Raw genomic sequence first — 24,718 nt, forward strand, 5'->3', positions numbered from 1 at the left:
TTCATGGTTTCCATCGAGAAGTCTGGTGTAAGTCTGATAGGTTTACCTTTATAAGTTACTTGACCTTTTTCCTTTGCAGCTCTCAATATCCTTTCTTTAGTCTGAATGCTTTGTGTTTTGATTATTATATGACGAGGGGATGTTTTTTTCTGATCCAGTCTATTAGGTGTTCTGTATGCTTCTTGAACTTTCATAGGAATATCGTTCTTTAGGATGGGAAAGTTTTCTTCTATAATTTTGTTGAGTATATTTTCTGGACCTTTGAAATGCAATTCTTCTCCTTCTTCTACTCCTATTATTCTTAGATTTGGTTTTTTTTATTGTGTCCCACAGTTCCTGAATGTTTTGTGATGAGAATTTGTTGGATTTGCTGTTTTCTTTGGACAGAGTGTTTAATTTCTCTATGGTGTCCTCAGAGTCTGAGATTCTTTCTTCTATCTCTTGTATTCTATTGGTTAAGCTTGTTTCTGAAGTCTCTGTTCGTTTACCCAGATTTTCCATAGCCAGCTGGCCCTCGGTTTGTGATTTCTTCATTGACTCCATTTCAGTTTTCAAATCTTGAACTGTTTCTATAACCTGTTTGATTGTTTTTTCTTGGTTTCCCAGAATTTCATTTACGGATTTACTCATTTCTTCAAACTTTTTGGTATATTTCTCTTCCATTTCTTTACTCATTTCCTCAATTTTTTTGTTATACTTATCTTCCATTTCTTTACGGCAGATTTTCACCTCCTGTTTAAGTTCCTCTATTATTTTCATAAAGAAGCGCTTAGAGTCGATTTCTTCTATTTCTTCTGGAGTAGGGTGTTCAATTCTTCTAGTTTCGAGCTCCCTGGATTCTGGCGATGTCATGTTGCCTTTCAGGTTGTTGGAGGAATTCTTGCATTGGCGCCTGCCCATCTTCCCCACTCTGGATGAAACTCCTCAGCACTTTCTGGATAGAACTCCTCAGCACTCTCTGGGTAGGACTTCACAGCACTCTCTGGATAGAGCTCCTCAGCCCTCTCTGGGAAGAACTCCTCAGCAGGGCAACAGGGCTAGCTGGTCTTCCCAGGACCCAGGAGACAAAGGGCCCGCAGCAGTGGGGGGAGGGGAGGGGTCCCTTGGAACACCGAAGACCCTGCCACAGAAGCTGTGGGGGGAAGGGCTGTGCTCCCTTCCCGGGCAGGCAGGCAGGCTGCCCAGGCTAGCACCCACTCACCTCTCTGGGAAGAACTGCTCCGCAGGGCAACAGGGCTAGCTGGTCTTCCCAGGACCCAGGAGACAAAGGGCCCGCAGCAGTGGGGGGAGGGGAGGGGTCCCTTGGAAGACCGAAGACCCTGCTGCAGAAGCTGGGGGGGGCTGTGCTCTCTTCGTGGGCAGGCAGGCTGCCCCGGTGAGCACCCACTCACCTCTCTGGGAAGAACTGCTCCACTTTTACTTTATTTAATACAACATTATTTTGAATTTCCACATCTCTGTTCTTTTTGGAGCTTTATATTCACCAAAGTAGGGAAGTGATTGTGCTTAACCTCAAATCTACTAGTCATTTGACTATATATGTACCAAAGGTATTAAAAAAAATTCTTCATATTTATTGATAAATGTAATAAGAATATAAATACATCAGATAATTTTTATTCTCCTAGTTCCCAAAAGTAGGTAAATATGGCTAGAATATGTGTGTGTGTGTGTGTGTGTGTGTGTGTGTGTGTGTGTGTGTGTGTGTATTGATAGGATTTCCAGCATAAATATTGTTATTCCAGTTAGACCTAGCCAGATTCTTCTGGATCTTGTGTCCAAGGTGTGCAGTGATATTTTGTTTGTACAAATAAAGCTTGCCTGAACATCTGAAGGTAGAGCTGGTCATTAGATAAACATAGAAGTCTGGAGGTCTGTGCAGACAGACTGGAAGTGATATGGCTAGGGGGAGAGAGGAAGTGATAAGGTGGAAGGAAACAGGGACGTTGAGTCAGTAAGGAGGCTATGGTTTGTCTTCTTCATCTCTCTGATCTCTCAGCCTTTTCCCCTCTTAGAACTCGTGCTACATCAGTGTCTTCTGAAACAAGCCTTAAGTCACTGAGAGGCAAATCAAGGCAACAAAAATAGCCTATGTTGTTTTGAGAGTCCATATTGTTTTGATGCAGAGTATTTTCAAGGGTTCAAGCAGCCTGAAAACCTCTCAATGGAGGTTGTTTCCCTGTCCTGAGGAACCATGAGGATAACAGAAGTAACCAATGCTAACATAGAGAACATTAAGAACTGAAGGAGTATATTGCTTATGAAGTTAAATGTCAAGGTCATAACACCAATTTTTGCTTTCTTAAAAATAGTCTAACCCTTATTCTAACATTTTATAGATAATAGGATTGATGTTTTTATATTTTTAATTGTGAGCCTAGCTTCAATGACTGAGCCGTTTCTCCAGTAAAGAGGTTAAGACCATGATGGGGACACTCTTTGAAGCAGTTTACCTGAGTTCACCAACTCCAGCAAAGAGGGAAGGAACCAACATCAGACCAAACTAGACCTTCTGAGTGTGGGTGACAGTTGTATGGCTGGAGAAGACTGCAGAGCTACCGACAGTAACACCAGGATTTATCCCTACTGCTTGCACTGGCTTTTTGGGAACCCATTCTCTTTGGATAGATACCTTGTTAAGCCTACATTTAGTAGGGAGGGCTTTGAACCTCCCCAAAAGCAATGTGTGTTACCCTCTCTGAGGAGTGGAGGAGGATTTGGGAGGCATAGGTGGACTGAATAGGAGGAGGGGAGGAAGTGGGAACTGGGATTGGTATGTAAAATGAAAAAAAGATAGTTTATTTTCTTTTTTAAAAATAAAATAATTATTTTAAAAAATGTTTTACTTGAACAAGTAAACATGATGTGAAAATCAATATAAATTATCCTGGACTGTAGAAGTGAAACATGAATCAAGTCTGCCTGAAGGAACATTGATTAAGTAGTTGTAAAAGAGTGGCAAAGGAATATTTTATTAAGGTCAACTACATGCACAAAGAACTAACAGAGACTAGAAATGTTCTTAGAAGTGAAGTCTATGCTTGGCTCTCACTAGATTCCAGATATAGTAGGAAAAAGGCTGTGATAAGTCATAAATGCAGACATTAATGAGACAGGTCAATGATTGTAAAGCCCAATACAGAGAAACACAAAGGCAAAATAACACAAAGGACTATAAACCAAAATGGATCCAAACCTTCTTGAGTTATAACAGGCAATTAATATTTCTTGAATTCTTGTAAATAAATGTTAATATGAATATCAAAGAGTATAGGAAATACCAGAAGGCCTAATGTATATATGATACATGCTAGTGTATAAAGTCCAGATACTTGTGTATAAGTTGCTTGACAAAGTTTGTTATTCAGTGTAAAATATCAGGAAGTCATTTTTAAATGAATCATATATTCCTTAAATTATGCTGTAATAACGGTTTGCAATATTTAAAAAAATAGTGCTTGTATCTTATTATAACTCATAATGGCTTAAAAAGCTACAAATTAAAAAACAATCATAAATAAAACCATTATAAACCCTCATTCCTACTTTTGGAAATAGAGATTCAAAAAGATATATGAATGCTAAGAGTCATTAATAAATATTCTTGTGTAATAGTTATTTTTTCTATGCTCCATATTCAATTAATATTTGTCAATACATGGGACTTAAATATAGATCCTTAGACTTTGTGAAATAAAAATTCTAGGAGAGAATTCTTTTTAGAACCTAACACTTTTCTGAGAGCTTCTTTCACATCCTTATTCCTCAGACTGTAGATTAGGGGATTCAGCATGGGAATGACCACAGTATAGAAAACTGTAGTTACTTTATCAACATCTACACTATTGCCAGAGCTTGGCTGACAATAAATAAAGAGGATTGTTCCATGAAAGACAATGATGACCGTGAGGTGGGAGGCACAGGTAGAAAAGGCTTTGCGTCTCCCCTCTGCAGAGCGCATCTTCAGGATGGTAACAAGAATTAACAAATAGGAGATGAAGATGATTACAATGGTGAGAATCTCATTGAAGTTGACAATGACGAAGAGGAATAACTCATTCTTGGTAACATCTGAGCAAGCAAGACTTAAGAGAGGAGGCAGATCACAGAAGAAGTGGTTGATCACATTTGACTTAAAGGATGGGATGTCAAGGGCTAAGCAGAGGTGAATCAGAGAACAAACTGATGCATAGAGGTAGCAGCCAGACACCAGCACCATGCGGAGCTTTGGGGACATGATCACCATGTACAGTAGTGGGTTACAAATGGCCACGAAGCGGTCATAGGCCATCACAGCCAATAGAAAGACCTCCGTGACAGCAAAAGCACAAAATAAATAAAATTGCACCATGCATTCCAGGTAAGAAATAACTTTTTCCCTGTTAATGATGTTAGTGAACACCTTTGGCACAATGATGGAGGAATAGCAGAAATCCACAAAGGACAGGTGGCTGAGGAAAAAATACATAGGAGTGTGAAGCTGAGAGCTGACTTTAATCAGCACAGTCATGCCCAAATTTGCTATGACTGTCACTCCATAAATGAGAAGAAACACCAGAAACAGAAAGAATGCCAGCTCGGGCACATCAGAAAAGCCAAGGAGAATAAACTCTGCCACAGAGGTGCAGTTTTCTTCATCCATGACTGCCATATGCCAGCTTAGGAAAAACCCTGTGCTACTTCTGGAGAAAGAAAGAAAGAAAGAAAGAGAGAAAAAAAAGAGAGATTTATGTTAACTGCAGAAAAAAATAGAGCATTAATGTCAAGAATATATGTTTAGAGTACAATCAAAACAGAGTAATTAACATTTCAGAATATTCGGCAGTTCATATTCACACAAAAACAATTCTCAGCAAATCCCTTTCATACCTGTCATTATAAGCCATGGATGGTCACATAAATATAGATAAACTGATATCTGAGGATGGTGGTATGATTTTGCCTAAACACATTCAGTGCTATAATATGACACATCATGGGACTTATCTAACCACAAAAAACTTTATTAAACCTCTGGCCTTGCTGTCCGTGGTTCACTTTGGCTGTGTCATGAGCACAGGTTTACCACTTTCGCTCAGTCAAGAGTATGAAATATGAAGCAAAATTAGGTAAAATTATACTTGGTGGCACTATAAAACTTCATCTGAAAATAATCCCTTGGAAAAATATGAAATTTTAATATTAAAAATTAATTGTAAAATTTAGAAAAGTAAATAATAGATTGAAAATAATTTTATTTTCAATTAAAGCTACTTGGTTTGCTACAATCAAACTCTATAATGACTCAGACATATGAGACAAATGTTTTTTGGGAAAATGAATAAAAAGAATTACTAAAAATACCATTATAACAAAACATAAAATCTAAAATTTAAATTATTCTGAAGATTATAATCTCAGTGTTCTATAATGTAAAATCATATTAAAATTATCAAAAATCCATTTACTAATCTTTTAATTTATAAATACAAAAAAATCCGTCAAAAGAAAGAGTTGTTAAATTATGGTATGTCATTACATAAACATTGAAAAATTAACATGTACATTACAAATTATATCTTACACATGAATAACTATAAAAAAGTTATAGCATGCAAGGACATAAATGTAGGTATGTATGTACATATACATGTACATGTACATAATATCATATATATGTGAAATAATTATAACACATTTGTGTCCTAAAATATAATTATGTAAATTAAGAAAGAAGTAAATGGCAACTTCTCCAGATTTCTTTTTTTTAATATTTATTTATTATCTATACAATATTCTGTCTGTGTGTATGCCTGCAGGCCAGAAGAGGGCACCAGACCTCATTACTTTGGAAGAGCAGGCAATGCTCTTAATGACTTAATGACTCTCCAGCCCCCTTCTCTAGATTTCTTAAGTAAGTTTTAGGGGAAAGGGGCTGATTTAAAAGAGTGAAAACCTATGACAGTAAAAACACAAACCCACAGTTGAGGTTATTTTATTCTCTGACTTTCTGAAATTAAAAAAAAAAAAGAGAGCCGTGCATATTTTTTTTCAGTAATACAAGGAAAACTGAGGAAAATTCAAACAAAAACCAAAAGACTGGCATTTTCTTCTGTCTTAAACTAAGTTTAGTGAAATAGAAACCAATTAATGTCATGTTGTCTTCATTTCTTTGTCAACTGCGAGAGAAATAGAGAGGGAGAAGCCTGGTTTGGATACATACCTTTAATCCAGCACTTGGGAGACAGGGAAGGTGAATCTTTGTGGGTTTCAGGCCAGTTTGATCTACAAAGCAAGTTCCAGAACAGTTGGGGCTACACCGAAAAAGCCTTGTGTAAAAAAAAAATAAAAAATAAATAAAATGAAAATTAAATAACAAAGGAAGGAAGAAAGGAAGAAATGAAGGGAAGACACTAACAAACATGCTAAATCAAACAAGGAAAAGCCCATCAGGCCTCAACTCTACTCAATGACCTAACTATAGAAACTGACTAAAGCTGGAGTGGGAAACGTACTCTTGTCCAGGAAAGAGCTCATCAATTGGCTGCATGGTGCTAAACAACTAGCCTGGAAAACATGCACACAAGTAACTCTGTATGGACAGAACAGGTTATACTTAGAAATATAAATGTGTATACATATATGTATGTAATGATAATTAGTATAGAGGCTATGGAAGGAGAGCTGGGAGAAGTATATGAGATGATATAGAGGGAGAAATGTAATTAAATTATAATCCCCCAAACAAAAGCAAAAATAATTTTAAAACATTCATTAAATATGTAAATAAATAGGAAAATGTGATACATTTACACAATGGAGTATTACACAGCAGAAAAATGATATCTTGAGATTTTCAGGCAAATGGATGGATCTAGAAAGTATATTGAGTGAGGTAACCCAGGCCCAGAAACACAACTATCATATGTATTCGCTCATAAGTGGCTTTTAGACATAAAACAAAGAAAACCAGCCTACAATTCATAGTTCCAGAGAACCTCAACAACAATGAGGACCCTAAGAGAGACATACATGTATCTAATCTATATAGTGGTAGAAAAAGAGATCTCTTGAATAAATTGGAGGCATAGGAACCATGGGAGAGGGGAGAAGGGGAGGGGAGGGGTAGAGAGGAGAACAGAGAAAAATGTATAGCTCAATAAAATCAAAATTTAAAAAGTCAGATAATAGTATAGCCACACCCGCAATACCACTCTTGTTCAACTATGTTCATAGCAGCAGTAATTGTAATAGCCAGAACCTGGAAACAACCTAGATGTCCCTAAATGGAAGAATGAATAAAGGAAGTGTGGAACATATACACATTAGAGTACTACTCAGCGGTAAAAACAATGACATCTTGAATTCTACATGCAAATGGATGAAAATAGAAAACACTATCCTGAGGGAGGTAACCCAGACTCAAAAAGATGAATTTGGTATGTACTCACTCATTAGTGGACTCTAGCCATAAACAAAGGACATTGAGCCTATAGTTCACAAGCCTAGAGAAGCCAAATAATAAAGTGAACCCAAAGAAAAACAGATTTAGATCCTCCTGGAAATTGGAAGCCAGGCAAAAGTTGGGAGCATGGGGATGGGGATAAGGGTGGGGTGGGGAGAAGAGGAGAGGGGGAGAGAGAAGGAGAAGGGGAGGAGTGGGGAGAGCTTGGGGGGAGTGGGAGGGTTGAAATGGAGGAAGGGCGATATAGTAGCAGGGAAGAAGATATCTTAATTAAGGGAGCTGTTTTAGGGTTGGCAAGAGACTTGGCTCCAGAGGGAATTCCAAGTGTCCATGGGGATGTTCCCAGCTAGGTTCTTGGGCAGCAGAGGAGAGGGTGCCTGAACTGGCCTTGTCCCATGGTAACACTGATGAATATCTCGAATATCACCATAGATCCTTCCTCTGGCGATGGATGGAGATAGAGACAGAGATCCGCATCAGAGCACAAGAGTGAGCTCCCAGGGTCCAGTTGAAGTGCAGAAGGAGGGAGAAGATGAGAAAGAAAGTCAGGACCTCAAGGGGTTGGTCCACCCACTGAAACTGTGTGACTGATCTATTGGGAGCTCACCAACTCCAGCTGGACTGAAACTGAACAAGCATGTGATCAAACTGAACTTTCTGAATGTGGCTGACAATGGGGGATGACTGAAAAGCCATTGATAATGGTACTGGGACTTGTTCCTACTGCATGTACTAGCTTTTTGAGATTCTAGTCTGTTTGGGTGCACACCTTCCTAGGCCTGAATAGAAGGGAGGGCCTTGGACTTCCCACAGGACAGGGCACCCTGACTTCTCTTAAGACTGGAGGGGGAGGGAGGAGGGGGAGTGGGAGAGCGGGAGGGGAAGGGGAAGAGGGGGAGAGTGAAAATTTTTGAATGGAAAAATAAATATAAAATAAATCAGAAAAGTTTTCTTTTTATTGTTTTATATTATTATTATATTATTATTATTATTATCATTATTATTTGGTTTTTCCAATACAGGGTTTCTCTGTTTCTTTGGAGCCTGTCCTGAAACTAGCTCTTGTAGACCAGGCTGGCCTCGAACTCACAGTCATCTGCTTGCTTCTGCCTCCTGAGTGCTGGGTTTAGAGATGTGTGCCACATTGCCTGGCCTGGAAAACTTTTCTTGATGAGATTGAAAAATCTTAAAAATCACATTTGTGATGTTTTCTGCTGATAACTTAAAGTTATTTTGTGATAAATTCAAATTAAATTGATCACAAAATACTTATCTGTTTCCAAACAAACAAAGTTCACAAGATCTAACTGCATGAGTAGTTTATAGAGAAGTTCAGCACCCTGATTTGCATTTCCTATGGCAAAAAGAAGCTCATCCATTGCCCGAAGCTATAGAATTCATGAAGTAAGTTGATAAAAAAAAAAAAGAGTAAAACACACACACACACACACACACAGAGAGAGAGAGAGAGAGAGAGAGAGAGAGAGAGAGAGAGAAATAAAAACAGAGACAGGAAAACAGAGAGAGACAAAGGCGAAAGGCTTTCTTACATTTCTGTAGTCTGAAACTTTTCGTGCTGAAAATGTTTGCTATCAGTAGAATCGATTCTCATTTATCATCAACTGTCTCTCCATAAAACACCAAGTATCTTTCCCCTGTCGGTTGTAAAGTTGAAGCATTCTCATGTGCAACCTGCATTAGAACACAGGTAAGCAAAGTACATTTTAAAATAAAAATTTCAATAAAATGTGTCCATTTCTAAATTCAGGTAGCTAGGGCCTTCTGTTTTTAAACAAACCTGAGACGTTTCTTCCAAGCACAGGAGATTTTAAACATTTCTCATAAGCAGAGAATTTATTCTGTAAATTAAGCTCCAGGGAAAAGGATCCATTATGTAAAGCAAAGACTAACATCTGTGCCATAAAGGTAATGAAGTTGAACTAAAGCTGTATGTCCTGGAAGACTAAAACTTACTCTCTGTGGAGCCGTTCAGGGTTAGGGAGCTGCCGCACAGCAAGGGCAATAAAGTTAAAGTAGCATAGTGCATGGAAAAAAACATCATCTGAACTGAATTTTTACTTTTATAAAGATTAAATGACATTCATTTAACTGGATATATTTTCAAATAAAGTGTTAAAATATTAAGAAGTTGTTCTTGTGTCTAAGTCTATTGACCCTACTAATAAGCCCCTCACTTGTTTCCTAGATAAATTTTCCTTGAAATTTCTAGAAATCTCACGAACAAAACACTGAACTTTTACATAGAAAGAAATATTTAATTTTATGAACGACCCAATGATTGGAAATGTTCATTTGATGATTACCTCAAAAATATCTAATTAAAATTTATAAGAGAACAGGAAACAGTAGCAGTAATTTGAATTGTGAATACAAAAAGCATAAAAATTTTAGAAGAAGCTTCAATGGAACAATAATTACTGGCATCTTTGTATTTCTTAAGTTTCAAAAATTCAGAAATATGTATATAATACCTTTTAAAAGCATATATCATACATAACATTGAAGGGTTTTATCAAATTATGTCATTTTTATTATCTTATTAATAGGGTGAATGAGTTTTAAATCATTAAAAACCATTAGCATCCCATGGAAGGAGGCTCATAGTGTTTTTATAGGAGCCTCACTTAAAGTAGTCAAAAGTATCATTGAAAGTTAATAGGTTGCATTTCATTCTTTTAAAATTTCTTTAATTCCCTAAATATCTGGTTGATATTGGACTATCATCTCATATTAGTCAAGATAAGGTAATCTTATAACATGGAATTGTACTAAAGAAAAAAAATTCTTTATAGTTTTATGGCCAATTATATGCTTTGAATACATTACTTTAAGCTAATCCACAAAAATAAATATCAACATATCTAATCTGAACCATTACAGTTGAGTCTTTTATGCCTCCCTTCTGTCTTCTCTCACATTCTAAACTATACTTTGCATTTTGTCACCTCAGAAAGATAATTTTGGAGAAAATAAGGTATTTTAATTAATGGTATTCTGGAGAAAGCAGAAGCTTGATCACATAATTTTCCTATGTAGACTTTCTTCCTCTGAATCATATATTACTTAAGCATCTTAAACCAACAAAGGATAAACTTAGAGAAATGTTAGAGAAATAACTCTATGCTGTATGTCCAGGCATAAGGAATACAAGGCACACTTGTTGGGGTGCAAACAGGTAAATGTCTTTCCTGCATTCTACACTTGAAGCCACTAAGACATGGGCTGAATTTCATTTTGTTTGCTGAGAAAATCTTCAATTCATTGGGCTGAAGTAGTGGTTGGAAAGTTCTACAAAGAGCATTTCCCGGGGGTTTTCCACAATAGCAAGAAAAATTAATTTAACAACAGTTTTAAAAGTCATTTATTGTAGCACTAATCACAATAGAATAAACATGGAAATAGCATAGGTATTCAGAAACTGAGAAAGGTATAAAAATGATATGTTATATGCAGTGGAATTCATGTAATAGGCCATTTGTAAGAAATTCATGTAATCATATTACGAGAGTATTAAATCAATCTCAAAAAGATAAACAGTGTATGTTTTCTGTCATATGTATTTAGAAGCATTTATTTAGGTGCTTGTACAAACCTTCAAAAGCAAATGAATGAAAATGAATTAAATGGCAAATAAAAGTCAGAATGAAGACGCCAATCTAGTTTCCCTAAACTCCAGTCCATTGCTTTAGTGACATCACAGATACAAGGAGAAAGTCTTCTATCAACAACTGAATGTGCTTTACAAAGTGGAATAAATGTTAAGGTATAATACAAAACTATTAATGGTATAGACAGAATTGAAAATAAATGTGGCTGAGACACATGAAAATTAGGGAAATGAAAGACATTGCATCAATTATGAGAGGTGTGAGTTGAATTATGGGCCATATATTGATTATGAATGACTATAGATAGACAATATCTGGGTAAAGATACTGTCTTCAAGTTCAAAGCCACCAATGAAGTATCATGCTCCAGTGGATAGTCTCAAACCCATTATCACATAGATGGCCCTGACTGAAATTTGTGAGTCACAAAGGACAAGATAAAAATCATGAACATGGGAAAGAGATATGCAGCAAGAAGGGTGTATAAGGGCCAAAGAGCTCGCAGCGAATGGGTTGACAGTAATGAGAAAGCAATGTGTGTGTGTGTGTGTGTGTGTGTGTGTTTCTGTGTATGCAATCAACAAAGAACGACTTTAATGAAATGAAAACTTTATGTGTATATAAGAATAGAGTAAGAACTAAGGTGACTTCAATTATTTCACCTGTAGCAGTGTTAGCATGAGCATGAACAAAATTAGATATAAAAAAGTAAATTTCTCTACAATGACAGTATTTAATTGACATGAAAATGACAATGAAATTTTAAATGACATGAAAATGAGCTGGAAGCAATTATTTTCTAGGAATTTAAGATTTCTTATGCATGCTTAATGCCCTGTAAACAGGCTGTTGAGATGACTCGGAAATTACAATGCCTTTCTTATTTTTCAGATCAATAAGATTGAAAATAAATTTGCATTATTCAATAGTACAAAAATATTTTCTTTAGAAGACTGTATATTTTCCAATAATCTAAAAGCAATTGTGGTATTTTTAAATGTTTGCCTGTAATTTAAGCGTCACAAAATGGAAAAAGACAATCACAAAACAAAAAGAGTCACTCTGAAATGCCTTGTTTCTTCAGTTTGTAGCAAAACCATATTTCATCTACTAATCCCTCTGCCAATATCTACCATAGAATTCTGCAAACTGACAATACAATGTTCATTAGGAATATATCTTAGAGTTTACAACTTTCCTGAGAGCACATTTCACATCCTTGTTCCGCAGGCTGTAGATCAACGGATTCAGCATGGGAATCACTACAGTGTAGAACACTGTGGCCACTTTGTCGGCATCCCCACTGGTTTCTGAAGTGGATGGACAATAGATGGAAAGAATCGTTCCATGAAAGACAATTATGACTGTGAGATGAGAGGCACAGGTAGAGAAGGCTTTGCGTCTCCCCTCTGCAGAACGCATTCTCAGGATGATGATGAGGATAAACAAGTAGGAGGTGAAGATAATCACAATACTAAAGCTCTCATTGAAGGTGGCTACAACAAACAGCAGCACCTTATTAACAGTGACATCAGAACAAGCCAGACTTAAGAGAGGAGGCAGATCACAGAAGAAGTGGTTGATCACATTTGATCTAAATGATGGAATCTGAAGGGCTAAGCACAAGTGAATCAGAGAACACACTGATGCACAGAGGTAGCAGCCAGACACCAGCACCATGCAGAGCTTTGGGGACATGATGACCATGTACAGTAGTGGATTACAAATGGCCACAAAGCGATCATAGGCCATCACAGCCAGCAGGAAGACTTCAGTGACTACACATGTGCAAAACAGAAAGAATTGGACCATACACGCCAAGAACGATATGGCTTTGTCTCTATTGAAGATGTTAGCCAGCATTTTAGGCACAATGGTGGAGGAGTAGCAGAAATCCACAAAGGACAGGTGGCTGAGGAAGAAGTACATGGGGGTGTGCAGTTGGGAGCTGACCTGAATCAGGGCAGTCATGCCCAGGTTGGCCAAGACAGTCACCCCATAAATGAGAAGAAACACCAAAGAGAGGACAACACTCACCTCAGGGACATCTGACAATCCCTGGAGAATGAATTGTGCCACAGAGGTGCAGTTACCCTCAACCATGTGCTCCATTCAAAAGTGGTTGGAGAAAAGAACTACATTATTCTTTATCATGTTCTTTAATATGTAGCTTGGCCTCTCTCCTAGGAACAGATTCTGAATGTGGGGTTGTAGTAAATATCTGTAATGATATAAGAAAATGTTTATCTGAATTTATCCTTGACCAAGGCCTTGATAATGAAAATGCATAAAGTCCACAGTTTAATTCAGCAATCAAAGCAAAATTAAAATCTGTGCATTGTATGTAATAGTTTTACTTTCTTTCATAATTATGACTTTATAGAAAAAAGTTTTAAGCATTACTTATTTAGTTAACTAACCGATCTCTAAAATTCATATTCCATCCACCCAGAAGTCTCATCTGGATAATGAGACTCATATCTTCTAAATATTAAGGTCCTGGAATTGACTTCTAAGTTTAGAGGTGTCCATTACCTTCTCCAGAGAAACTTATATGGCTGATGTGATGAGTTATTTGCTTGTGTAAGGTATTTTAAAATTGGGAGAATGAAGTTAGTTTCTATACTATCATTTACAACTGTGAAATAATCACACCGATTTAGGTAATTTTAAGACTTATTTCCAGTCATGCTTCAGTAAATAAACACCTTTGAGTGCTATTTTCCACCTTCTATTCATGGGTCTTCAGCTTAAACATATATGTATATTTAGCAACTTTTAAAATATATTGGTTTGAATCTCTTGGGAAATTCAAAGATAATTTCTAATCAAGACATTGACCAAAAATCTTTAAGAAGACTGCCTACTGATAATTATAAATTATTTAATGTGCTAAAGCATATAAATCAGTTGGGCAGTGGTGGTTCATACCTCTATTTCCAGCACTCGGGAGCAGACAGGAGGGTCTCTATGTTAGTCTAATCTACAGTATGAGTTACCAGATAGTCACGGCAGTTACACAGAGAAACCCTGTTTCACAAAACTAGAACCAAACCAAACCAAACCAACCAAACAACAACAACAAAAAACCCAAAACAAAAACAACCCCAAAACAACAACAAAGAAGTTTATAAATCAAGTGGACAATTGAGGGTGATTCAGAAATTTCATTAACAGTTATGAAAAATACATTACTTGATTTTATATTCTTTTATAATTTGATCTCACAAAATACAAGAAAAAATAATAAGTTCAAAACATGATAATTATAGGATGAAAATAAACTGCATGTTTTGCTTTTCCATTCTACTTGAATAATTTTATTCTTATTCTGTTTAACAAAGAATTTATAGCATAACCAGACTCTAAAGCAAGTATTATTCAATAGGGGAAAATCCAAACCTTGAACTGAAAGAATCTATTATTTTAGTGTATTCCACCACAAAATAATGTATCTATGCAGATCCAACCAACCAACCAACCAACCTGTCAAGCAAACATCACATGCTACCCTCTGCTCCTGATGTTATCACTACAGAAAATGCTATCTTCTTTATGTGTGTGTATCCCTAAAGCCTATGGTCCTAAGCTTCTGAAAACAAGCACCAATCTCTGTGGGATATCATTGTAACAGCAAGGAAATTACTGCCTCTTGAGATTCAATTATTAGTATAATGAGTTATAAAATTAATCAGTGTGATTCAGTGTATCATAAGTTAACAATATTTAATTCAAGCTTCTTGATGAACAATGTATGATACTACTGGGCATTACCTCTGCGTAATATGTAAATAGGTGGCATAAGAGATGTTTTTCTTATTTCTACAGCCCAGGACAGAAACAATGAAGGGTTAGAAGTCACCATTGAGTTTCCCCAAGAAGAGAGAGACATGACGAATACTGCTGGGTTCCCCTACACTCCAAGTGATACACTTATAATAACTACTGTCATAATCCAAGTTTATAAAATTGAATGTGGTCAGTATTTCTTTGACACTTTTACAGATCAGGTGACTAAAACAGGCAGATGATTTACAGCATCCTGGCAGATGCCTCACATAAGTGGTTTTAGGGATCTCCATTTAATTTAGACCCAAAGATATATGACCTGTTATTGGATTTGGGTTCATCTTTTAAAACTACTTGGCATTTCCTTTAAAACCATTACTCATCAACTTAATATAAACATGACACATTATTATATTTTTGCTATGGGTTTTCTTTTTGATAGTGTTTATTATTTAAAATAGACATGAATTTAATGAATAGTTGTGACTAAGTATTTTATACCTTTTCTATCCACTTTTTGCTATCTTCTGCATTCCTAATCCCTTGTGTTTGTGCGTCTTTAAGTTGACCACTAGTAATGAGCCAATTTTGATGTACTGTTAACTGTACTCCAGTGTATAGTCCTGAAATCATATTCTTAGAAATTTACTTAATCTCTTTTTAACTCTTGGATTTATTGCACTATGCTACACTAAATTTATTATCATGTCTTCTTGTTATCTTTTTTGGCTGTAACTATATCGTAGGTTAATTTTATCTTTTATATTGCTGTATGTTAATGAGCACACAAAGTAGTTTGTTTTGTTATGTTATTTGATCATAGATATGTTTTCTTTACTGATTTTATTCTTTTAAATGTCTATACACAGTGGTTCCCTTCTTCTCAGAATGCCCCATCTTCAACTTTTTATAGTATGTATTCTATTATGCTTATTTGATTCTGACCATGTTCAACCTGTTCAATCCTATCATATTGGTTCATAAAATATAAGTCAATATATAAGCACAAATATAAATACTGAAATCCAAGTCTTGCATATAAGAGAAAAATCCATTTTTTTGTAACTCTGATTTATTTCATTAACATGATCTCCAGGTAGATCTATCTTCCTACAAAAGACATAAATCTGTTCTTTACTTTGAAATAAAGATTACTAATAAATAATATGGTTCTCTTTCTTCCTCTATGTTTGCTGGCATCAGGCCCAGGAAGATAGAACAGCAAAGTCAAGCAGGGTTCAGATAACAGTGAGCATGACAGAAAGAACTTCCAGGTGCCAGTCTCAGTAAGATAGCTCAGTTTAATGAAGCCAGGAGGCAGGTTCCTATGGTTCAGGTCAGGGGGGAAGGGAAGCTAACAAGGAAGGGAATGTACCAAATTTACATATGCAGATTTGATTGAGGACAAGAGAACTTGGTGAATCCATTCACATTCCATAGCATGGGAAAAAGGAAGAGGCTTGTGTGTTAAGTCAAACAGCATTTGCAGGAAGGTTTTAATGCAAGCTCATGCTCTAAGTAAAGTCAGGCACGTGATCCCAGAGACTCTATCCAAGTAAGGTGGAAATGGAATCATGCTGTAAAGGGAGTTCTCCATATTACACCAAGTTCAGAGAGCTGAATGGACATGATGAACTTTAAATGCAGGGTGTTCCAACAAAATTATAAATCCATCATAATTTTTATTCTCAATTAAAATTACTTGATCACTATAATTAAACTCTACAATGAATCAGATATATCAGACAAATTTTATTTATTATTATTATTATTTTACATCCCTATTTTAGTTCTCCCTCTTCTCTACCCAGTGCCTACCCTCATATTCCCTCTGTTACCAACCCACTCCTCCTTTTCTCTCCAGAATAGAGTGGGCCTCCCATGGATATCAACCAAACATAACACAGAACCCTCATCTGGCGATGGATGGAGATAGAGACAGAGATCCACGTTGGAGCACTGGACTTAGCTCCCAAGGTCCTTATGAGGAGCAGCAGGAGAGAGAACATGAGCAAGGAAGTCAGGACCGCGAGGGGTGCGGTCACCACCTGAGACGGCGGGGCTGATCTTACAGGAACTCACCAAGGCCAGCTGAACTGGGACTGATGGAGCATGTGATAAAAATGGACTCTCTGAACATGGCTGACAAGGAGGGCTGACTGAGAAGCCAAGGATAATGGCACTGGGTTTTGATTCTACTGCATGTACTGGCTTTGTGAGAACCTAGTCTGTTTGGATGCTCACCTTCCTAGAACTGGATGGAGCGGGGAGGACCTTGGACTTCCCACAGGGCAGGGAACCCTGACTGCTCTTTGGGCTGGAGAGGGAAGGGGAGGGGGAATGAAGGAAGGGGTAGGGAAATGGGAGGAGGGGAAGAGGTGAAAATTATTATTATTAATAATAGTAATAATAATAATAATAATAAAACTTGAAAAAAAAAAGAAAGACTAGACACCTCCCCTAGTATTAAGGCTAAACAAGGCAACCCAGTATTAGGAAAAATGTCTCCATAGCAGACATAAGAGTCAGAGACAACCCCTGCTTTCACTGCCAGGATTTCTACAAAAAGACCAAGTTACACAGCAGTAGCATATATACAGAATGCCTATGTCATTACCATACAGGCTCCCTGGTTATTGGTTCAGACTCTGTGGTTTCCTATGAACACAGGTTAGTTGATTCTTTGGAATTTAAGATGTTCTTGACCCTCTGTTTTCTATAATCCTTCCTCCCCATCTTTCACAAGATTGTAAGAGCGCTGCCTAATATTTGGCTGTGAGTCTCTGTATCTCTTTCTATTAGTTGCTGGATGAAGCCTCATCAGAATGATGGTTTGGATAGGCACAAATCTATGAATATAAGAGAATACCATTAGGAGTCATTTATTTGATCTTTTTCTGTTCACATTTCATTCTATCTTAGATCTCTGATGTATCTAACTGCTGGATCCTGGCCTTTCAAGCAGATGTGAGATGAATGGAATCTCAAAGTAGTTTTGAATTTCTTTTCTCTGATGGCTAAGTATATTGAATATTTCTTCTTTCTCTCAAACATTTGAGACTTCTCTTTTTAGTCTCTCTTTTTTTAATTGGATTATTTATTTTTCTATGTCTAGTTTCTTTAGTTCTTTATATATTTTTCTAAATCAGCCCTCTGTTTGATGTGAGGTTTGTAAATTTTTTTCCCATTCTGTAGGTTGTTATTTTGTCTTGATAGTGTCCTTTTCCGTACAGATGCTTTTCAATTTCATGTGATGCCATTTGTTAATTTTTGATCCTAGTTTCTGCACTAATGCTGTTCTGTTCAGGAAGTTGTTTCCTGTGCCAGTGCATTCAAGGCTATTCTCTACTTTCTCTTATATTAATTTCAGTGTATCTGGCTTTAAGTTAAGGTCTTTGATCCACTGGGACTTTAGTTTTGTGCAGGATGATAGATTTTAAATTGAGTTGCAGTCTTACACATGGCAGCATTTAGTTAGAATGACACTATTTGTTGAAGATATTATCTACTTCCCATTGTATATTTCTGACTTTGTCAAAATCATATATTCATAGATATGTGAATTTCTGTCTGAGTCTTCCATTCAATATCATTGAACAACCTGTCATTTTTATTACTATATTTCTGTAGTACAATTTGAAATCCTAGATGGTGGTAACTCTGAAAGTTCTTTTATTCTATATGATTACTAAAGTTATTCTGTATTTGTTATTTTTCTATATGAAGGTGAGTATTTTTCTTTCAATTTCTTTTCAAGGTCTTTAAAGAACTATGTTGGAATTTTGATGGGAATGTCATTGAATCTGCAGATGGCACATTTTACTATGTTAATCCTACCTATCCATGAATGTGGGGGATGTTTCCACTTCTAATATCTTCTCCAATTTCTTTTCAAAGACTTCAAGTTCTTGTCATGCAAGTCTGTGGTGGTTTGAAAGAAAATGGCTTGTAAGTAGACACTGCTTATTCATTCCCCCTGCCCAGACCCAAAATAATCACACAGAAATTAGTAATTACAACACTGCTTGGCCAGTAGGTTAGATGCATTCCTGAATAACTCTTTTTTTTTTCTTTTTGAGACAGGGTTTTTTTGTAGTTTTGGAGCCAGTCCTGGAAGTAGCTCTTGTAGACCAGGCTGGCCTCAAACTCACATAGATCTGCCTGCCCCTGCCTCCCGAGTGCTGAGATTAAAGGAGAACAACACCACCGCCCAGCTCCGAATAACTCTTATATCTTAAATGAACCCTCTTCTTGTTTTTTCATTTGTTTGTTTGTTTGTTTGTTTATTGATTGTTTGTTATTCAAGGCAGGTTTTCTCTGTAGCTTTGGAGCCTGTCCTGAAAATAACTCTTGTAGACCAGGTTGACCTCGAACTCTCAGAGATCTGTCTGCACTACCACTGCTCGGCAGTTAGGCCATTTCTATTAATCTGTGTATTGCCAGGTGGTTGTGGCATACCTACAGCAAGGCTCTGGACAGTATCTGTCTCGTGCAGTGACGAGTTGGCATCTCCCAGACTTCACCTTCTTTTCTCCTCTATCTCTGCTTGGAATTCCCACCTTACACTAGTCTGCCCTGCCAGAGGCCCAAAGCAGATTCTTTATTAATCAATGTTAACAAAACATATTCACAGCATATAGTGTGAATATATAATAGGAATTCCACATCAATGGCCTCCAAAGAAAGTGACACTACTGGAGGTGTAGTCTTGTTGGAGGAAGCTTTCACTGTGGGAGTGGTCTTCCAGGTCTCCTTTGTTCGGGCTTCAGTGTGAAGCAGATCGCCCAAGTATGCTTTTAAGTTGCTATTATGAGATCCCTCCGATTTCTTTATGAAGGTTTTAGCTCTATGAACAATTGTCCTAACAAGCGGGACACGAAACGGGTACCCAGACTCTGGAGGAGAGAAATGGCGGGACAAAAGACACAAGAAAAAGGACAGCAAGTCTGTATTCTGATCAAGCTGCAAATTTTATTTTTTTTCTCAGGAATATTATATATCAAAAGGGCAGGGGGTGGGGAGGTTGCTATGCAATTGTTCTAACTGGAATGTCAGACATGTAGACATCCCTAGCTGATAGGAAGAGGTAAGGAAATACTGAGGGTCTCTAAATGATAATTAACAGGAGGATGCAGAGATAAGGAAATGCTGGGTTATTTCCTGGGCCCGGAATTTTCCCTGCAGAGGTTTCTGGTGAGTAGCTTACATAACTTGTGAACTACGATGGCTTAACTACAACCAGAAGAGATCTTTGCTCGTGGCAAACAATCTGTTTAACACTGCTTTCACTGTGTCCCAGAAATCTGGTATGTTTTCCTTTCATTTTCAATGAATTGTAAGTAGTCTTTAATTTCTTTCTTTATTTCTGCTTTTACACAGTATTTGTTCAGTAGGGAGTTGTCCCATTTACATGAGTTTGTAGGAGTTCTATTGTTTTAAGATCAATCTTTAATCCAAGATCATCTGATAGGATGTAAGGGGCAATTTAAATTTCTTGCATTTTTTGAAACTTGTTCTGTGACTAAGTATGAGGTCAATTTTAGAAAAGTTTTGTCAGCTGATAAAAAAAAATGTATATTTTATGTTTAGGTGAAATATTCTGTAGATATTTCTTAGCACCATTTGATTCACAATGTATGTTAGCTGCAATATTTCTCTGTTTAGTTTTTGTCTGGATGACCTACCCATTGGTAACTGTGGGGTGTTGAAATATGCCACTATCAATGTGCGATTTAATATAAATTTGTATGCCCTTGTTTGGGGATGGATGTTCAGAATTTATAAATCATGTTTATTGACTTTTCCTTTGATGAGTATGATTATCTTCGAAGTTTATTATGTTATATACTAAAATGGCTACAAGAGATTCTTTCTTAGTCAAAGGAAATGTCTGTTTTGATGCTGATATGTATTTCTTTTATGCAATAGGAGGACAGATTCTGTTTTAGCATCCACTCTGTTAGTCTGTGACTTTTTATTGAGGAACTGAGTCCATTGATATTGAAAGATAACAATGAGCAATGATAGTCAAATTCTCTGTTATGTTTTGTAGGTTGTAGTGATAGTATGTATATGTATTTTCTTTTAATGGTTTTTTCTGGCTTGAAATAATTTAATGCCCGCATTTTTGTGGCTATAGTTGAACTCTGTGGAATGGAGTTTTTCTCCTCGTACCTTTGGTATGAATGGATTCATGGACAGATATTGTTTTAATTTGACTTTATGAAGAAATATCTTGTTTTCTCCCTCTGTGGTGATCGAATGCTTTACGGGGTAAAACAGTTTGGCCTGTCTTCTGTGTTCTATTGGCATCTGCAAAACAATATCCAGGCCCTTCTGGCTTTTAAAGTCTTCATTGAGATGTCAGGTGTAATTGTAAAAGGTCTGCCTTTCTTTGAAATTTTCTCTTCCATCACTTACATTGTTGGTGATACTTGAGACTGTAATTCATGTTCACTTACACAATCTCCATTTCTAGATGGCTCTCAGTTTGTGTTTCCATTATTACTTCTGTTTCTATATTTCCATTTTCAGATCTTGAGCAGTTTCTTCCAACTCTTCTTTCCTTCCTCCCTCTGTCCCTCCATTCATGTATCCCTCTCCCCACCTCTCTCTCTTCCTTCCTTTCTTTTAAAAGGAATTTATTTCCTTGAATTGGTTGTTTTTTCTGGGTTTGTATTTAATTCTTTTAAAGTTTCTTTCATTCTTTAAACATCTCATATATTTTCATGAGGTGATTTTAAAACCAGAATTGGTGGTATTGGTAAAATATTTCTTTATCGTTTTCTTGGCTAAGTATATCGTAAAGGTATTATTTTAAGTCAACACATAAAAATAAATCTAAATATAAATATCAAATCTGAAACCTTATAATTGAGCCTTTTAGATTATCATTTCATTTAGTTTCAGGTTCTAAATCAACCCTTGCATTCTGTCGGTTCACCAGGATCATTTGAGTCACGGATTCTCATCTTGGTTACTACAACTTGGAAAAATATAAGCCTAAGATCAGAGTCAAGACACCAACCTGGCTTCCCTAAAATCTAGCTCATTGCTTTTATGATATCATAGATAGAAAAGAGAGTCTTCTATCAACAACTGAATGTACTTTACAATTTGAAGCAACACTAAGTTATATTACAAAAGTGTTAACATTATAGGAAGAACTGAAAATGTATGTCAAGAAAACTAAAATTTGGGAAATGAAAGACAGTGCATGGTTAAGAGAGATATGTTAGTTGACCTACGGGCAATGGATAGACTATGGAGGAAGTAGTTATACTGTCTTCAGGTTCAAAGCTGCAAATGAGGCATCATGCTCCAGCGGATCTTCTCAAATGAATGATCACACAGATGGCCCTGACTGAACTTCATGAGTCACAAAAGAAAAGATGAAAATCATAAATATGGGAAAGAGACATACAGCAAGAAGAAGAGAGTATTAGGTTCAAGGGACTCAGAGAATGGATAGACAGCAATGATAAGGCAATATATACATGTATGGAATCAACAAAGTACAACTTGAATGAAATGAAGAGTATATTTCTGTATATAGGCAGACAGCATAAGCAGAGTGACTGCAAATATCTCATCAGTAACAGAGTTAGAATGATTTTAAATTGAGAGAACATATATTTCAGAAATTCTGTCTACAAAGACAGTAATCTTTAGACAGAAATAAAAAAAAGATGAAGAGGTTTATTTTCTAGTAAATCATAATTTTATAGGCATGCTTTATGTTTAGTAAAGGGGCTGGTAAGATTGATCCGTAGTTATGATGACTTTTTCCTCTTCCACAGGACTCACACCAAATGACTTAGAGGAGAAGAGAATTCCAGCTCAGGAAGACACAAGGACTGTTCTACCCTCTGTGGACGCTACTCTCATATGCACTTATCACAAAAAGACCTACTCTCTGCATTTTAATATTATTTTCATTACTCAATAGTTACTAAAACAATTTATTCAATAGTCATAAAGCACTGGATACAATAGCAGCATTACAAAAAGAAAAATAAAGAAAGCAATGAGCATGGAATAACAAAATAAATAAAATTTTGAGCAAATACCTGTCTTCTCACTCTGTATATGCAGGATTCTTAGTTTAAGGATTTGCATGAATTACAGACATTCTATTTTAAAATGAATCATAATGTCCATTATAGATACAAAATAAAATTGAAAACTCTCCAAATTCTTCTTTTTAGATTTTGGAAGACCAAATTTGGACAAAATGAAGGATGTTTGCCTATATAGGGCAAACTCATAACTAACTGATATAGTGAAATGATTAAATTAGCTTTTAATCATGGAATCTTATAAATGCTATGCTTATAAATTAAAGAGTCGTAAAACTCAGCAAAACAAAAAGAGATACTCTGAACTGCCTTGCTCCTTACTTTTCTTTGAAACACACCTTGTTTCATCTATCAATCCTTCAGCCAGCATCTACCATAAAATTCTGCACACTAACAATACAACATTCATTAGTAAAATATCATAGAGCTTACAACTTTCCTGAGAGCACATTTCACATCCTTGTTCCGCAGGCTGTAGATCAACGGATTCAGCATGGGAATCACTACAGTGTAGAACACTGTGGCCACTTTGTCGGCATCCCCACTGTTTTCTGAAGTGGAAGAACAATAAATGGATAGAATTGTTCCATGGAAAACAATTATGGCTGTGAGATGAGAAGCACAGGTAGAGAAGGCTTTGTGCCTCCCCTCCGCAGAACGCATTCTCAGGATGGTGATGAGGATAAACAAGTAGGAGGTGAAGACAATCACGATACTAAAGCTCTCATTGAAGGTGGCTACAACAAACAGCAGCACCTTATTAACAGTGACATCAGAACAAGCCAGACTTAAGAGAGGAGGCAGATCACAGAAGAAGTGGTTGATCACATTTGATCTAAATGATGGAATCTGAAGGGCTAAGCACAAGTGAATCAAAGAACACGCTGTTGCACAGAGGTAGCAGCCAGACACCAGCACCATGCGGAGCTTTGGGGACATGATGACCATGTACAGTAGTGGATTACAAATGGCCACAAAGCGATCATAGGCCATCACAGTTAATAGGAAGATTTCAGTGATCACACACGTGCAAAACAGATAGAATTGAACCATACATGCCAGGAACGATATGGCTTTGTCCTTATTGAAGATGTTAGCCAGCATTTTAGGCACAATGGTGGAGGAGTAGCAGAAATCCACAAAGGACAGGTGGCTGAGGAAGAAGTACATGGGGGTGTGCAGTTGGGAGCTGACCTGAATCAGGGCAGTCATGCCCAGGTTGGCCAAGACAGTCACCCCATAAATGAGAAGAAACACCAAAGAGAGGACAACACTCACCTCAGGGACATCTGACAATCCCTGGAGAATGAATTGTGCCACAGAGGTGCAGTTACCCTCAACCATGTGCTCCATTCAAAAGTGGTTGGAGAAAAAAAAACTATATTATTCTTTATGTGTGCTTTAAGATGTAGTTTAACTTCTCTCCTAGAAACCAATTCTGAAAGCAGAGTTGTATTAAATATCTGTAAAGATATAAGAAAATATTTATCTGTATTTTCTTGACTAAGGCCTTTATAATAGAAGTACTTAAAGTCAACAGTTTAATTCAGGAATCACAGCAAAATGATAATCTGTGCATTGTACTTGATTATCTTATTAAGTTTTTTTAATATTGTCATTATGCCCTTAAATTAAGAAGAAACATTAATTATTGCTTGTTAGTTCACTCATTTATTTCTAAACTTCAAGTTCCATTCACCAAGAATTCTCATCAGCCAATCTTTTAGATACTAGAACCCTGGAAAATGACTTCTATGTTTGGAGCTAGCCTCCACTAT

The 24,718-nt window shown here is 36.6% G+C and overlaps 3 protein-coding genes across 3 annotated transcripts; all 3 read right to left on the reverse strand.

Annotated features, from left to right (window-relative positions):
- Positions 1–3,679: 3,679 nt before the first annotated feature.
- On the reverse strand, positions 3,680–4,651 carry LOC125409535 (olfactory receptor 5L1-like). The gene has a single exon (XM_048448717.2). It carries the CDS (start codon positions 4,649–4,651, stop codon positions 3,680–3,682), a length of 972 nt encoding a protein of 323 aa, XP_048304674.2.
- Positions 4,652–12,240: 7,589 nt separating this feature from the next.
- LOC146894211 (olfactory receptor 5L1-like) lies at positions 12,241–13,203 on the reverse strand. Its single transcript, XM_085691302.2, has one exon. The coding sequence runs from the start codon at positions 13,183–13,185 to the stop codon at positions 12,241–12,243; it is 945 nt and encodes a 314-aa protein (XP_085547428.2). The 5' UTR covers positions 13,186–13,203.
- Positions 13,204–23,348: 10,145 nt separating this feature from the next.
- LOC148121735 (olfactory receptor 5L1-like) lies at positions 23,349–24,284 on the reverse strand. The gene has a single exon (XM_087907550.1). The coding sequence runs from the start codon at positions 24,282–24,284 to the stop codon at positions 23,349–23,351; it is 936 nt and encodes a 311-aa protein (XP_087763676.1).
- Positions 24,285–24,718: the final 434 nt, after the last annotated feature.

This window comes from Myodes glareolus, chromosome 6, assembly GCF_982192425.1.
Source record: "Myodes glareolus chromosome 6, mMyoGla1.1, whole genome shotgun sequence".
Taxonomy (NCBI): domain Eukaryota; kingdom Metazoa; phylum Chordata; class Mammalia; order Rodentia; family Cricetidae; genus Myodes; species Myodes glareolus.

Excerpts from the sequence above, each read along its gene's own strand:
- LOC148121735 (XM_087907550.1), bottom strand. The coding sequence starts at position 24,284 with ATGGTTGAGGGTAACTGCACCTCTGTGGCACAATTCATTCTCCAGGGA.
- LOC146894211 (XM_085691302.2), bottom strand. The coding sequence starts at position 13,185 with ATGGAGCACATGGTTGAGGGTAACTGCACCTCTGTGGCACAATTCATT.
- LOC125409535 (XM_048448717.2), bottom strand. The coding sequence starts at position 4,651 with ATGGCAGTCATGGATGAAGAAAACTGCACCTCTGTGGCAGAGTTTATT.